General features: G+C 43.8%; 1 protein-coding gene across 2 annotated transcripts; it reads left to right on the forward strand.

The window, feature by feature from the left end:
- Positions 1-1,006: 1,006 nt before the first annotated feature.
- On the forward strand, positions 1,007-15,804 carry CHI3L2 (chitinase 3-like 2). 2 transcript variants are annotated; one of them, XM_012000702.1, is made up of 11 exons: positions 1,058-1,160; positions 2,904-2,933; positions 3,812-4,013; positions 4,316-4,372; positions 7,278-7,428; positions 7,993-8,117; positions 8,375-8,504; positions 11,112-11,294; positions 13,684-13,800; positions 14,592-14,731; positions 15,581-15,804. In XM_012000702.1, the coding sequence occupies exons 1-10, from the start codon at positions 1,121-1,123 to the stop codon at positions 14,727-14,729; spliced, it is 1,173 nt and encodes a 390-aa protein (XP_011856092.1). In that variant the 5' UTR covers positions 1,058-1,120; the 3' UTR covers positions 14,730-14,731; positions 15,581-15,804. The 2 variants fall into 2 exon arrangements, with proteins under 2 accessions (XP_011856093.1, XP_011856092.1); XM_012000703.1 differs by lacking the exon at positions 2,904-2,933 and having other exon boundaries at positions 1,007-1,160.
- Positions 15,805-16,113: the final 309 nt, after the last annotated feature.

Raw genomic sequence — 16,113 nt, forward strand, 5'->3', positions numbered from 1 at the left:
AGGTTAAGGCAAGATCCTGAACAAACATTTGTTGAGGTTTTTCTTTTTGAGTTTCACATAATTCTTTTTTTTTGAGATAGAGTCTTGCTCTGTTGCCCAGGATGCACTGCTGTGGTATGATCGCAGCTCACCATAACCCCACCCTCTGGGGCTCACTCAGGTGATCCTCCCACCTCAGCCTCCCAAGCAGCTGGGATTATCAACATGTGCCACTACGCCTGGCTAATTTTTCCTTCACATACTTCTTGTACTTGCACAGTGGAGACAGACATAGACACCAATACATCATGATACAGTGTGAAGGAATGAAAGGAAATAGAATGCACTGTAGGCAGAGGTGCCAGCTAGTCTTGGCTCAGGGGGAAGTGGGAAGAGCTACAGAGAAGGTGTCATTGGAGGTGCCTGGTAAACAATAGCTGTTGTCGGGTGCGGTGGCTCGCGCCTGTAATCTCAGCACTTTAGGAGGCCAAGGCAGGAGGGTCACTTGAGCCCAGGAATTCAAGACCAGCCTGGGTAATGTAGTGAGACCCTATCGCCAAATTTTTTTTTTTTTTTTTTTTTTTTTTAAATTAGCAAGGTGTAGTGGTGCATGCCTGTGGTTCCAGCTACTCTGGAGGCTAAGCTGGGAAGATCCTTTGAGACTGGGAGGTTGAGGCTGCAGTGAGCCATGATTGTGCCACTGCACTCCAGCTGGGGTGATAGAGCAAGAGCAAGACCCTGTTTCTAAAAAACAATAAGCAGGCCAGAGGTGGTGTGAGCACAAAGAGAGGTGGGGGCAAGAAGAAGGAGACAGACTGGGATGATGAGGAAGGAGATTCAGGGCTGAGGGTGATACCAGGAGGCAGAGCCTGAGTATCACCTCCTTCCCTTCTCCAGGACCAGGTCCCTTTTAGGTGAAACTAGATGAAAAGGACTCTTCAGCAGCTGTCTTCACAGCAACTAATTTCTGGCAGGTCAGAGTTGGCATTGCTCAAATCTGGGCTTCGTTTCCGAGAAGTTTCACAAGTCTGCCAGGGGAAGTCCCTGGACTTCTTGCTGCTTTCATGTAGGGCAGGCTGTCGAAACCTCAGTGGATAAAAGACCTAGAGAATGTGCATCCCAGAAGAAGCTGGTCGAGGATATGGGAGCAACCACCATGGAACAGAAGTCTCTCTGGGCAGGTGAGCATCGGGTTGATAATTCAGCAGGAAAGTTGTTGAGGAAGAAAGAGGTAACAGGTCTGTAGAAGAAGTGATCTTCCTCCTTTCATGGGATTTCAGTCTTTCTGTTGACCTTAGTGTCAAAAAATTTCAGGCCAATGCAACTGTCGTAGGGGAACGACCTGATCTTTCCTGAATGGGCAAGAAGGCAGCAGTAGCTGGAGCCCTTTGCACTGGCAGGATGTTCTCAGTTTGCACAGAGGTGCTTCTTGTCCACATTAGAACTGAAGCTAAGACAGGAAAGAGGCCAAATTTTCTTAGTCTCTTAGTGTATGAGCATCATATTGGGAGTCACATCTTTCATGGGTCACAACTTTTGGAGAGCTTCACATTTCTCATCTGCAGAATGATTTATTGAATTAAATGTTTTCTGAACTCTCCCTTTCAACTCTAAAGTTCTGATCCAAAACTCTGGCTTTTGTGATGGCCGAGAATTGGGATGAGAGTGGGGATGAGGCTAAACAGGGCTATGAGTGAACGAGGGACGTTTACCAGGAGGCGAAGGGAGGGTAGGGAATATGTCTGCTGGAGGAAAGAAATCATTTCTTTGTGTCCATACCTCTTTCACCTTGTCTTACCCTCTCAAGCCATGAAGCACCCACTTGGCAAGAGCCTTTTGGGTTCCCTGTTGAACTCAGCTTAGCCCTGGACCCACCCTTGACAGGGTAGACAGTAGGGAGGCCACACTTTGGAGAAGGGCCTGGAGGCTGACCTGACAGTGGATGTGCCAAACAGAATTTCTGTGACCATTTACATAGTGAGTGTGTGGAGAGCCAGGGCTTAACTTCCCTGCCTAAAAAAACATGTGAATCATCAGGAGAGAACAGTAGAGCCCTGTTTTCCAGCCCTAAGCTCTGCAGGGGAGGAATCAGCTCCAGCAGCTGTGTCATTGAAAGTTTTCTCTCCTTTTTGGCTGCCCCTTTCCTTCGCTTTCGGACCTCTAGGGGTTTCGGAGTGGACAATATCCCCAGGCTGGGGGAATTGCAGTTCCAGGAGTCTTGTCCATGGGGCAAAGTTTCTAGGATCCAGGGGTCTGCTCTTTCTTTCCTTTAGGAGGATGTGTTAAGTGTAGAATAATCTCACCAGTCTTCCAAGGGTAGATGTCCTATGGAGAAGAGACTGGGCATAATCTCAAACATGTAAGTTTAAAGCACCACCAGGACCAGCTCACACTGCTTACCTTGTTGTAAGAATTAATTGTTTTTACATAGGGTGACCATCTCATTTTGCCTGAAAGAGTTCTGGTTAAGTTATCGTCCCAGGGAAATTATTAATAATGCTCCTTTTCACTCTTTGAAGGGTCTCATTGGGCAATAAACTATATGGTTACCCTACCTATATTCAGCTCCAGACTAGACTGTGAGCTCCTTGAGTGCAGGGAAGGCATTAACTGCATTGTAATTTCCCCAGCGCAATGCTTAGCACAGAGCATAAAATTCAATAGAACTTTGTTGGATAAATGAATGAAAAAATAAATTCCCAGCTTGGAAAATGTTTCTGCCTAGGAATGTAGAGACACAAGGCACCCCAGGGCTGGGGAACCTCAAGGTCCTGTAAAGAAACCACAACAGCCGTGGCTGGGGAGCCCAGATGAAGTGTGGCTCTATCTTGTATGTGAGCACACCCACATTTTCACGGCCATTATCTGGTACAGCAGAACCAGGTTTGGCTCAACAGATTTCTCTTTCCACCCATCTATTGCAGGTGTAGTGGTCTTGCTGCTTCTCCAGGGAGGTAAGTAGTCAGTCACTACTGCCTGGATCTCCTGGCGTGGGTGCTTTCATTTTTGATGTCCAGTTTCTTTTTCTGCTACATGCTTTTTCTCTTGGTTACTCTCTCCGGTTCTGCCACTGACATATTTATGACAGAGTTTTTGTTCTCTGTATCATTTTGTGTATCCCTTCTTCTAGTTCTTTTTGAGCCACTCTCTCTCTCACCCCTCCCCCATACCTGGCCTCAATATGTGTGTGTGTGTGTGTGTGTGTGTGTGAATACAAACATACACAATGTTTGTATTATCTGTTTCTCTACTGATCTGTGTCATCCATCCATCCATTCACACTGAATCTTAGTGCTCCATGGGTGTTTCATATGTTGATGGTATTTCTGTCTCTCAATGTATTTTATTTTTTTTAATTTTTTTGAGACAGGGTCTTACTGTGTGGTCCAGGCTGGAGTGCAGTGGTGTGACCATGGCTCACTGCAGCCTGGACCTCCTAGACTCAAGCAATCCTCCAACTCAGCCTCCTGAGTAGCTGAGACTACAGGCATGTACCACTACACCCGGCTAATTTTTAAATTTTTTGTAGAGATGGGATTTCTCTATGCTGCCAGGGCTGGTCTTAAACTCCTGGGCTCAAGCAATCCTCCTGCCTCAGCCTCCCAAAATACTGGGATAAGAGGTGTGAGCCACTGTGCCCAGCCTCAGTGTATTTCTTAACTGGGGTCTGGGTACTCAAGAGCCAGCACTAAAGGCCCAGGCTGAATGGCCCTCAGAGGCTCTGGCAGAATGAGCAAATGATACAATGGCTGTCTTGGGGAGAAAGTTGTGGCTTTCTGGGCTCTAAGGCAATAGCACTAGAGTCTCATTGGCTCTCTTCACTCCACTCCAGGATCTGCCTACAAACTGGTTTGCTACTTTACCAACTGGTCCCAGGACCGGCAGGAACCAGGAAAATTCACCCCTGAGAATGTTGACCCCTTCCTATGCTCTCACCTCATCTACTCATTCGCCAGCATCGAGAACAACAAGGTTATCATCAAGGACAAGAATGAAGTGATGCTCTACCAGACCATCAACAGTCTCAAAACCAAGTCAGTAAGATGGGCGTAGAAGCATCCGGCATGGATTTTAGAGGCGGGAAGCTGGTTTTAAGCTGGGCCTAAGACCTACTGTCTCATTCATTCATTCATTCATTCATTCCTGTGTATTTCTCTGGGTGTATTTCTGATCCTAACTGTTCTCACCACTGCTTCATCCCTTCACTGAACTTCACTTTGGTTCAAACAGCCAGGCCCTAATTGTCCATATTCTCTACACTTAAGAACTCTGTTCTTTAGACAAAGGCTTCCCTGGCAGCCAGAAAATAAATAATCATCTTATTCTTCTGCTTCAGGAATCCCAAACTGAAAATTCTCTTGTCCATTGGAGGGTACCTGTTTGGTTCCAAAGGGTAAGACTACATCTTTATTTTTTGTTCATTTCCCGATGTAATTTTTGATCATCACCACTTTTCTTCCTCCTGAGAAGAGATATTAAACTAGGCTTTAAGAGGTCTTCCCTTGGCCAGCTGCAAAACTGATCTGAGTTTTGTCACAAGAAGAGGTGCAGCACTAGATTTCCTGGGGTGTTTGAAGGAATTCTTCTGGAGCTTAATACAAGCCCAGACACTCAAGGCTTGAAAGTGGGCCATGAACAATACTCAGAAAATTCTTAATTATTTGCATGAATGTTTTTCCCTTTATGGATTATAGAGATAGTTTTAATTGGAAAGTGCAAATTATTTTAAATTACTTGAGAGTTTGACTTTGCACCCTGGGATGGTTTGGATGGGCTGCTTCTGCTTAGAAGCCCCGCCTTGGACCATGGCAGTCAGTGGACTACCATGTCTGGAATCATGGCTCTGCAGCCAAATGGCCTGAGCACCATCAGAGCAGCAGAGGAGACAATCGGTTCTGCTTTGCTTAAAACCAAAATAACCATTGATACAAAGCACACATTCGAAGTAATATTTTCTACTCACATGAAAATGATATCCCACTCACATCACGAGCTAAATGAAAACACATAAGGATAAATATCACATTTTTTCAATCTTCAACTACAGTTTATATAATTTTGAATTTCTTCTGCTTTATTATTTAAAGTGTTAACATCTTAAAAAGTCCAGAGATCTTAAACTCGGCTAGGAGAGTCTTGGAGTTTTTACAGAAGTCTGATAGTACAACTTGTGAAACCTGTCAGTACTGTTACAGCCAGAGTAGGCAGAGAGAAGAAGTAGTGTTAGAAGACCTGTGGAGATTTCTGCACACGGAAAGAAGGAAGAAAGATCAGGCTACCTAACTTTTTTGGTTCTGTGTTAACCCCTCCATGAACACCCTTCAATATGAATGGGCTTCCATGGTACCCATCCTTCTAATTCTCAAATTCTCTTCCTTTCCTAATACTTGCTTAGGTGTTGATGCAAATAAAAATGTCTTCATTTATTCATTCATTCTTGCATTCATTCATTCATTCAGTAAATAATTGCTTACCAGTTTAGTGGTTAAAAGTAGAACTTTGGAGATAGATATATTTGGTTTGGATTTCCCTTTAGACGCATGCAAGCTGTGTGACTTCTGTCAAGTTCTTTAATGTCAGCATGCCGCAGTTTTCTTTAACTATACAATAAGAATAATAACAGAATTTACCTCAGGGTGATGTTGTAGAGGCAGGCAATGCAAACTGTCTAGCATAGTGCCCATGTGCAATAAGGGCTCAATGGTTGCGGTAATCATTATTATATGATTATTGTTGTTATTATTAGGTAAATGCCAGACTTTGTGCCAGCTGCTGTGCAGAATAATTACATATGTGTAACACACAAACTTGCTTCTAAGGAACAAATTAGTAAATTTCTATTGAATGGGCATGTCTCCTAAAATTGCAGGCATTTTCCCAGAGGCTCAGGTGCAATGGCTTTCTAATTATTGTAAGCACTTTCAAATGCAAGAGAAAAGCTAGAAACCTTTTTCCACCACTGTTTCCTGATACCAGGCCAGTTTCTTCCTATCTCTTCCACTTTGAACATGAGATACATGCAGGAATCAAAATCTCAATTTAATATTGAATAAAACAAAATTAATTCAAGGCTCTAAGAAAGCCTGGGGGTGGGAGGTATTGTAAGAGGTGAAAAGTGACACAACTTAAAGGTTATGTCCCCAGGAAAATACCAGTATCTCATCTACAGCCTTGGGTTTTAAATGCTCTTGGTGCCCTTGGTGTGGGCATCTGAGAATCAATTTCATGGCTTCAGAATTCTAGTTCAGATGAAGCCCTTGAGGAGCTGCTGATTTCAAGTCCTGTTTTCATCAGAAATCCTGGGGGTGGGGAGATCTGCATTGCCTATTTGTGGCTGGGATGCTTGTTTGGGGACCATGAATTCACTGGAGTCCAGTCCTTTTTCTTGGAACTTCCCTAAATGTTATCCCCTTGAGGCACATGAAGCAGGATTAATACCCTCAGTCTCAATTTAGAGGTGGCCAGACTGGAACCCTGAGAGCGGGTTAATGACAAAGTGGCCATCAGAAAAGACTGTGACCTGGGACTTCAATCTAGCTCTCCTGATCCTAAGCCCACCACATTGCAAACTGCTTTTCCAAGGGTGTAAAGTGTTGAAGAAAACCAAAGCTGGACAGCATTTAAGCAGTAAAACAGATTTTATTCAGGAAATATTGCAATGGGGGAAAAAGACCTCAGTATGGTACTGGGTTCTATTCCAAAGGCAGCAAAGGCAAGTGAGGAAATACAGCCAAAGAGCACACTGGGGGAAATCAGTGGATGGAAAATCATAAAGAGGAAACATCAGGGCTAGGGGGATTCTTGCTAAATTGATTCAACAGGATTCCTGTCCTACCAAAGGATGCCAGAGTGATGAGATATCACCTGGGGGATGGCATGGGGTGAGTGATCAGGTACCAGGGGTGGGGGTTTCTCACTAAACTGACCTAGCAGGACTTTTGCTAGAATCAGACATGGCAAAGACAGACACAGAAGCCCAAGGTTGAGGTCCAGTTGAGAAGAGGGCTCAGAGAAGCCTACCTAAAGTTTGGTCAAGGCAAGAGGCTTTGTCAAAGGCAGCTCCGTTACCCTCAGGAAGATCTGCAGAGAACCCAGTCTTCCTTTACCTGGCCGGATCAACATTCTGGCCCAACAATCCTTCTTCTCTCATCTGTTCCAAAAAGCAAAAGCATTAGAATAGACAAATTGTACGTGAATATTGGGGAAGAGAAGACTGCTCAGGATTTCTGTGAAAAATGTGTTACACTACAGATGTTACTTGTTCTTTCCAAAAAGACACTTGTATTGCTTCTTACCAGGTTCCACCCCATGGTGGATTCTTCTACATCACGCTTGGAATTCGTTAACTCTGTAATCCTGTTTCTGAGGAACCATAACTTTGATGGACTGGATGTAAGCTGGATCTACCCAGATCAGAAAGAAAACACTCATTTCACTCTGCTGATTCATGTAAGTCAGATGCCATGGTGTACTCAGTACTCTGACCTCCAGAATCCACAGCCACATTGGGAGACATAAGGAAGAGATTGAGTGTGGTGGGAAGACACAACCCCAGGCTTTCTGAAGCCACCACTGATGACAGAAAAGCCCCTGTTCCTATTTTAAGGCAGGAACAATATGAAACAATGGAGCCCCCTTGTATACTTATTTTGATGTTCTTCTTTTTGATGAAGAACATCAAAATAAAGCAACATCCATATGAAAGAGTGTGTAGCCATAGGATTTCCTGGGTACTGAGGTAGCCTCATAGAAGATCTATCAGATAGATCCGAAAATCTGTCAGGTAGAAACCAAGATGATTATTTCCTGGGTACAGTGAGGTTGGGGTCCTCCTGCCTAATGTGGAAACTTCCTGAGCCAATACAGGCACGGGGCATCCCCATATGGGATGGAGAGGAAACGGCTGATCTTTTCCATCTAATGTGGTTCTAAACCTCATAGATCCCAGGCAAGAAGCTTAGCGCTGTACTCGGGGAAGGGGAATCTAACACCTTGTTTCCTTGTTTTTCCTAGGAGTTAGCAGAAGCCTTTCAGAAGGACTTCACAAAATCCACCAAGGAAAGGCTTCTCTTGACTGCAGGTGTATCTGCCGGGAGGCAAATGATTGATAACAGCTATCAAGTTGAGAAACTGGCAAAGTGAGTACATCAGAGCAACTTTCCATCCCTCTGCTTCCAATCTGGTCCATGCAAATGATGCATCGCATGTTTGAGGGATGAGGGGAGAAGGAGGAGAGGGAAGGTCACTGTCCTAACCCTGCGTCATGAAGCCAGGAACAACTTTACAGAGACTTTCAGTCCTTCTAGCAGCATCATTCAAAGCTAAAACAATCACTTAACAATTGTTTCTACCACTGCTCTTCACAAAATTTCTCCCTTTGCTTTTGGCACTTTAGAGATCTGGATTTCATCAACCTCCTATCATTTGACTTCCATGGGTCTTGGGAAAAGCCCCTTATCACTGGCCACAACAGCCCTCTGAGCAAGGGGTGGCAGGACAGAGGGCCAAGCTCCTACTACAATGTGGTGAGTAGGCCAGTGGAACTGCAGGGGTACTGGCTGTGGGAGTGGGGCCGGGGAGAGTCCAGCATGTCTAGAGTTACTTCTGTCTTGAACTTAGGAAGAGCTATGAGCCCAAGAGGGAACTTGGTAGCCCCAAGAGCAAGTGAGTGCAGGAGAAGTGCTTTGACCAGGCACCAAAAAAAATGTCATCTGGAAAATGTCAGAAGTGCTGATAGCTGAAGTGCCCTAAGCTCTGTCTCTGGCTCAGAGTGTCCCCCATCCCAGTCTTCTCTGGATTCTCCATCTTTGATACATTTCTTGGCATCTACACAGGTGAACAGAGCTTGTACCTTCCTGTGTCCGTCTACATTCCCTATTTAATTCTGTTTTTAAAACAACCCCATGAGGTCAGCTGGGTAGGAAGTGTTACTCCCACTTCACAGATGATGAAACAGAAATTCGTCAGATTCCATTGACTCTTCAAGGTCGTGTGATGTGAAGGTCCTGGTGGTGGGAAATGAAAAGTAAAAAAAAAGATAGTAATGTAATAATGTTGTTGATGCTGTTCTGGAACATAACGTATCCAGCCAATGAGTTTTCCTTGCCCACTGATTTATCAAGATAGGGGAATTGCAATAGAGAAAGAGTTTAAGTCATGCAGAATCGGCTGTATGGGAGACTGGAATTTTATTATTACTCAAATCAGTCTCCCTGGAAATTCAGGGATCAGGGTTTTTAAGGATAATTTTGTGGATGGGGGGTCAGACAGTGGGGAGTGCTGATTGGTCAGGTTGAAGATGAAATCATAAGGGTTCAAAGTGGGTTTTTCTTGCTGTCTTTTGTTGTTGGTTGGGATCACAGAACTGGTTGGGCCAGATTCCTGGGTCTGGGTGTTGTCAGCTGGTGCATCAGAATGCAAGATCTGCAAAATATCTCAAGCACTGATCTGAGGTTTTGCAACAGTGATGCTATTCCCAGCTGCAATTTGGTGAGGCTTGGAATCTTGCAGCCTTTGGCCGCATGACTCCTAAACCATAACTTCTAATCTCATGGCTAATTTGTTAGTTCTACAAAAGCAGACTGGTGTCTAGGCAAGAAGAGAGTTTGTTTCCAAAAAGGGCTGTTAATCATCTTTGTTTGAAATCTAAACTATAAACTAAATTCCTCTCAAATTGAGTTGGCTTACACCCAGGAATGAACAAGGACAGCTTGGAGGTTAGAAGCAACATGGAGTCAGTTAGCTCAGATCTCTTTCACTGTCACAGTTTTCTCAGTTACAATTTTTGCAAAGGCTGTTTCATATATATGGATGTATATTCCTAAAATTCTGGGAGAAAAAAAATATCTGTGTTGCATGCTTCCAGGCCTTCATATTCAAAGTTACAAAATGGATCAGTCCAGAGCTAGATATGATTTCTGGTTGGCGTTTTCTAGGCCTTCATGTGGCTAAGTCACATCAGCCTCCTTCATTCCTTCCTCTCTGTCAGTTATCTTTAAGGATGAGGAGACTATCTTTGTCTTCTCTAACCCTTTATTTTGTTCTGAGAGCAGGAAAGCCAAAATTAGCCTCTTACCTCCCAATCTATCTGTAAACCAAAATTAAATTCTAAGCCCCCCAAATATCTGAACAAATCCCTCCTCTTGGCCAAGGGCATTCAAAGTTAATCTGAAAAATTAATTCAGGTCATGATGGGAAGTTGGGTGTCAGACATGCCTTGCAGCTGACCAGCACTAACATCAACACAGAGACCTTAAGACTGATAGAGCAGACTTTCTAAGTCTGATGAGAAACATTTACAATCTAATCTTTCGGAAGCCTGCTACCTGGAGGCTTTATCTGCATGATAAAACCTTGGTCTCTACACCACTTATCATAACCCAGACATTCCTTTCTATTGACTCCAGGCCTTTACATAATAACTCTTTCAACCAATTGCTAATCAAAAGATCTTTGAATTTACCTATGACCTGGAAGCTGCAGCTTCTAGTTGTCCTGCATTTCTGGAGTGAACCAATGTACATCTTACATATATTTATTGATGTCTTATGTTTCCCTGAAATGTATGAAATCAAGCTGTAACCTGACCACTGTGGGCACATATCCTCGGGATCTCCTGAGAGCTGTGTCATGGGCCATTCGTCACTCATATTTGGCTTGGAATAAATCTCTTCCAATATTTTACAGAGTTTGACTCTTTACATTGACATATCCCACTGGGTTCAAGGTCATTGTGAGGCCTCATGGACCAGGAATCTGACAGCCACCTTTGTCAGTATTCACAATGAGCCGTTGTGTAGACAAATCCCATAGGGATTTTGTGTTGACTCAAAAGGGAAAGGAAGATGGTGACAACCTTGATTTCATGTTTTCTAGGTTTCTTGACTGATTTCTTTTGTGATCCACCGTCTAGTTCCTTTCAGAAATTAGAAAAAGCTGTATAAGCCTCTTGCTGCTGAAGAGCATATGTGCGTTAAAACAAGCACTCTTGTCCTGGGGAGGTCTGGTCTTTTCACACTCAGATGTAGAAAAGAAACCAAGCAGTCACCTCTGTGAAGTTCGGAATAGAGGCTAAAAAAGGCCTGACACCTTTCTTTCCCCACTCTGAGCCTCCATCTCTCTTCCCATTCTAGGAATATGCTGTGGGGTACTGGATACACAAGGGAATGCCCTCAGAGAAGGTGGTCATGGGCATCCCCACATATGGGCACTCCTTCACACTGGCCTCTGCAGAAACCACCGTGGGGGCCCCTGCCTCTGGCCCTGGAGCTGCTGGACCCATCACAGAGTCTTCAGGCTTCCTGGCCTATTATGAGGTACCTGGAAACCACCTGTACCCTCAGCTCCCTACCGTGTCTGGGTAGATATTCCAGCTTCAATCTGACAGCACAGTAAAGCATTCTGAGTGTTGTGAAGGGGAAAGTTCACAGAACTACTGAACATGTGAAGGGAGCTCCCAACTCTGGTTTGGGAGAGGGTCAGGGAATGCTTCCTGGAGGAAGTGAAATAAGCTGAACTCTGAAGATGAGATGGAGCTAGCCAGGAATGGGGATAGGTAGAGGAGGATGTGAGAAATTGAAAAAGGAAGACTACCCCAAGTTCTTGATTTGAGCAGCTAAGTGGATGGCAATGCCATTTACAGGAGATAGGGAAGACTGGAGGGAGAACAGAGTGGACATTGGTCCTGCTCATGAGATCAGTTTTGGACGTTCTGAGTGTGAGGAGCCTGTGGGACATATAGATAACAAGTGAGTCGTTGAATATATGGGTTTGGATCACAGCAGACCAGTCTGCACTAGAGAAGTAGATTCAAAAATATCAGCACAAAGGTGTTACCTGAAGCCAAACCATACAATGAGAAGTGCATGAGGCCCAAGACAAACCCAAGAACCTCCTACACCTGAGGGATGTGCAGAGGAAGGGGAACATATTAAGGTAACTGACAAGGAACTACAAGAGGGTTAGGAGGAACCCACACAGATCTGTGCCAAAGACCTTAGAGAAGTCGGTGTTTCAAAAAGGAGGGAGTGGTCAAATGTGTCCAATTCTGTGCGGAAGTCAGATAGATCATAGGGATAACAAAATTGTTCAGTTAATTATACCATCATTTCTCTCTGCCCTCCAATCTGGGAAAATTTATTTAAAAAGCACAGGGGAAGATATAAATCTAACATTAGGTCAACCAACAGAAACTCTTTGGACGCTCTCATATCCCAAACACTGGGTACTGTGAGAGCTAGAAATAAGTAATTATCCATCCTTGTCTCTAAAGGGGTTATAGTCAAGGTGAAAAGAATGTAGAATACAGACATAACTAGTTAAACAAGAGTTCAAAAACAAGACAACTATAATATTTAATAAAATCAGAGAGGTATTATAAAACAATATGGGATTCAATGACCAATGAATGGTATAGAGTGACATGAGATCAGAGATGTGTGACTAGGGAAGGCTCCACGGAAGGGGAGAAGTTTATGCTGGGCCTTGAAGGATGAGTAGAAATTTGATCAGGTGGAGAAAAAATATATCATTCTATATCCTGGTCTATCTTTGGAGTCCCAGCCTGACCTCTCATTGTGAATGTGGACATGCCATAGGCCCATGCTGAATGACTTGGCACCCACCAAGGTACCCATTCAGTGTAATGCTCAATTTTTCCTTTCACCTTACACATAGGAATGATTGACATATCATCAATTCAACAGGCAACAGGAATGGGACATGGGTCATCGTGAGAGTCCTCAATGAATCTCAGGGTGCCTGATAGATAGGAGGTGGGAGAGAGGCTGACCCATCCTTGGGTAGTTCTAGGTAGATAGCAATAACACTCTTAATTTAAGGGAGAAGAGAGGTCATTGCTCAGAATCTACTGGTAGGGTTATAATATCAACCCCTAGATATGCACTTCCCATCTCATGGAAAGTTTGATTTGATTGTTCAGTTCATAATGACTCTAGGCCACTATAACTTTGACAGGTTGATATTTGCTTAAATATTCAACTTTCATTTTCTGCCCTCATTGTAGTAAGTGTGAATGTAGTTCATCCAAAAAGAGTAATCCAAAAGGGATTTTCTATGTGATGTTGAAATGCATTTTTTAATTGAAGATTTATCTTTTTTAGAGCTCTTCCTTATGCTAACAGAAAGAATGTAGCTAATAACAGAATGGGAGCCCCAGGACAGGGCATATTGGGAATGGGAGGGGACAGAGGGGGAGTAATGAGATTTAAGTGGAGATGCTACAAGATGAGGAATAGTAGTGATGGTCAGGATAATACTTCACATTTGTAAAGCACTTTACTGTTTTCAAAATTTTTTTTAATGTGTATTAGCTCATTTGATCCTAACAACAACACTGGAAGGTAGATATGTTGAAAGCATTATTATAATTATTTCCATTTTGCAAATGAAGAAATTGGAAGATTTATTGGTCGGTGCTGGGATCTGATCTGGAACTCAAGTATTTTCTGATTTCTAGCTGCTGTATCTCCTCCTGATGAGACTTTAGCACAGACACTTCCCAGTGGTTCACCTTGGACCACCCACTTCGTATGATATATGTGGTCATTCCTCTCATTGTCTGATCCTTGGGATAAAGGTTCTGACATTTTTCCCAAGCCCCTAGTGGCTCACTGTCCTGTCTACCCCCACCAAGTTTCAAGAATAACCCATTACTGACCCTCTCGTTTCCCTTTCCTCTGCCAGATCTGCCAGTTTCTGAAAGGAGCCAAGATCACAAGGCTCCAGGATCAGCAGGTTCCCTACGCAGTCAAGGGGAACCAGTGGGTGGGCTATGACGATGTGGAGAGTATGGAGACCAAGGTAGGTGGGCAACAGGATCTGGAATAGGCAGATGCTCCTTTAGGTGGGGAATGGGGATATGTAGTAAAATGCCTGAATACTCTTATGTTGAAAGAGAGAAGCTTCTGAGGCCCCAGACTCTAGGATGGGACTCAGCAGTCTCTATAGGTCAGGTTTAGTAGTGACTCTATGTCATACCTATGAGCAGCTGTGGTACAGGTAGATGAGTTGGAAAGGACACAAAAAAGAGTTGGGAACAAGTAAGTTTATTGTGATAAGTGAGGAGTGGAGAGAAGAGAAAGGCAAGAAGAAGGGAGAGGGAATAAAGGAGACATTGGTGCCTGTACAGGTAATCTACTTTGTTAATGATCTCAGGACAAACTGTTTAGTCCTTCTCATAGATTACCTAGCTAGGAGGCTCCAGATTCCTGAGCCTACCAGTTCTTAGACCTTGGTAAGACATTTGCATTCCTTTCAGGGTTAGGGCAAAAAGGAGGCTTGAGTGTAATTGACAATCCTGGCCACTTGTCTTGTTAAGGGCTTCCTAGTTTCTTCCCTTATTATGGAGAGTTTTCTCAGCCTCCAAAAATGCCAGACTTTGAGTGTGGTGACTCAAGTCAGAATGAGAGGTGGCTAATGCTGACTTGGTGGCTCTCTCTCCCTCAGCAATCTTACCCCTCAGGGACTCTCTAACTCCAGAAAACCAGTTAGTCTACCGCTGTATTCTAAGCTGAGACCCTCATCTGAACCTGATATGGTCCTGGACATTTAGGGGTCACTTCTAATCTCTATGTGTCCTGTGCCTCCCATAGGTTCGGTTCTTAAAGAATTTAAACCTGGGAGGAGCCATGATCTGGTCTATTGACATGGATGACTTCACTGGCAAATCCTGCAACCAGGGCCCTTACCCTCTTGTCCAAGCAGTCAAGAGAAGCCTTGGCTCCCTGTGAAGGTAACAGTCCAGGCTGGAGCTGGGAGTGGGCAGAGAGATGGGCAGAACAGGGCACAAGAGACTGGGGGAGATCATCTTCACATATTTGGGCTAATCCTTTCTCATGCTCCTTTGGCTCTTCTGCCATGTTTTCTTAGTGATTAGGCTGGTTCTGCCCTTTTCATAGGTTTCCCATAGACTTTTAAAGTGATAATAATATTAATAAAATTTGGCTACCATTTATTGAGCATAGTATGAGCTAAGGACTTTCATTACATATATATTAGGGATAAATATTGACTCCACCACAATTCTTGGTTACAAAATCATCAGCCTGTCTTAATTTTCTAAATCACAATAAATCTGACTCTGTGCCCTCAATTCACTTGACTGATGACAATTTCCATCTCAGTCACTACCTGATGCTCTTTTTCCCCACCCACAGTTGATCTTACTTAGTCTAGACATTTGTGAGCTCCCATGGTCATTATTGATACGCCTTTACCGAAGTCTCCCTATTACCTTGAAGGTCGGTGGCTTTGCTGCTGCTCCATCCCTGGGCCCCCAGTTCCCTAGGTGCGTTGTATATCCTCCTGTGCAGATGAAGGCTGTTGCTGACCAACCAGTTATGCTGTGATACATTGGTTCTAGGGCAGAGGGTGGAGTAGCAGGGCGCTGGGGCTCACTGCAGATGGACAACTAAAAAGGACTGGCTCTACTATCCTGGCAAAGGGCGTAGAACCATTTGAAAACTCCTGATTAGATAATTGGGTAGCAGCCTTCCAATTCTGAGCATCCATTGTTTAGTAACTTGATTTAGGCCTCAGTTTACTGAGTTGGGCTTTGAAATATTTTTCCTTTTGTTTCCAGGATTAACTTACAGAGAAGCAGGCAAGGTGACCTTGCTGCCTGCGGCCTGCTCTCTCCCAGGAATTCTAATGTGGGATTCCCCTTGCCAGGCTGGCCTTTGGATCTCTTCCAAGCCTTTCCTGACTTCCTCTTAAATCATGGATTGGACCTGGTTTTGCTTTCCTGCAGCTGTTGACTTGTTGCCCTGAAGTACAATTAAAAAAAAATTCATTTTGCTCCAGTAAGTATGGCCTCATTTGTTCAGTCCTTGACCCTGTGATATCAGGTTGTTCTGTTCCTCCTATTTGTGGGGTCCAGAGCTAAGGTGAAAACGAAAGTTTGCATATCATGTTTAAATATTAAAAACAGCTAACGTGCTGTTAAAATATGACTTATGCTCCAACATTAACACATACAACTTTGCAACCACTTGAAAGATCAGAACTTGAAAATTTAAAATTCTCAGACTCCTTGGAATTCCACATGAGAATTCCCATCTTTGCCTCTCTCACAGCAGAAGCCTCATGGGCATACTTGTGGACACTGTAGGCTTT

This window comes from Mandrillus leucophaeus, unplaced genomic scaffold (assembly GCF_000951045.1).
Source record: "Mandrillus leucophaeus isolate KB7577 unplaced genomic scaffold, Mleu.le_1.0 Scaffold64, whole genome shotgun sequence".
NCBI lineage: Eukaryota > Metazoa > Chordata > Mammalia > Primates > Cercopithecidae > Mandrillus > Mandrillus leucophaeus.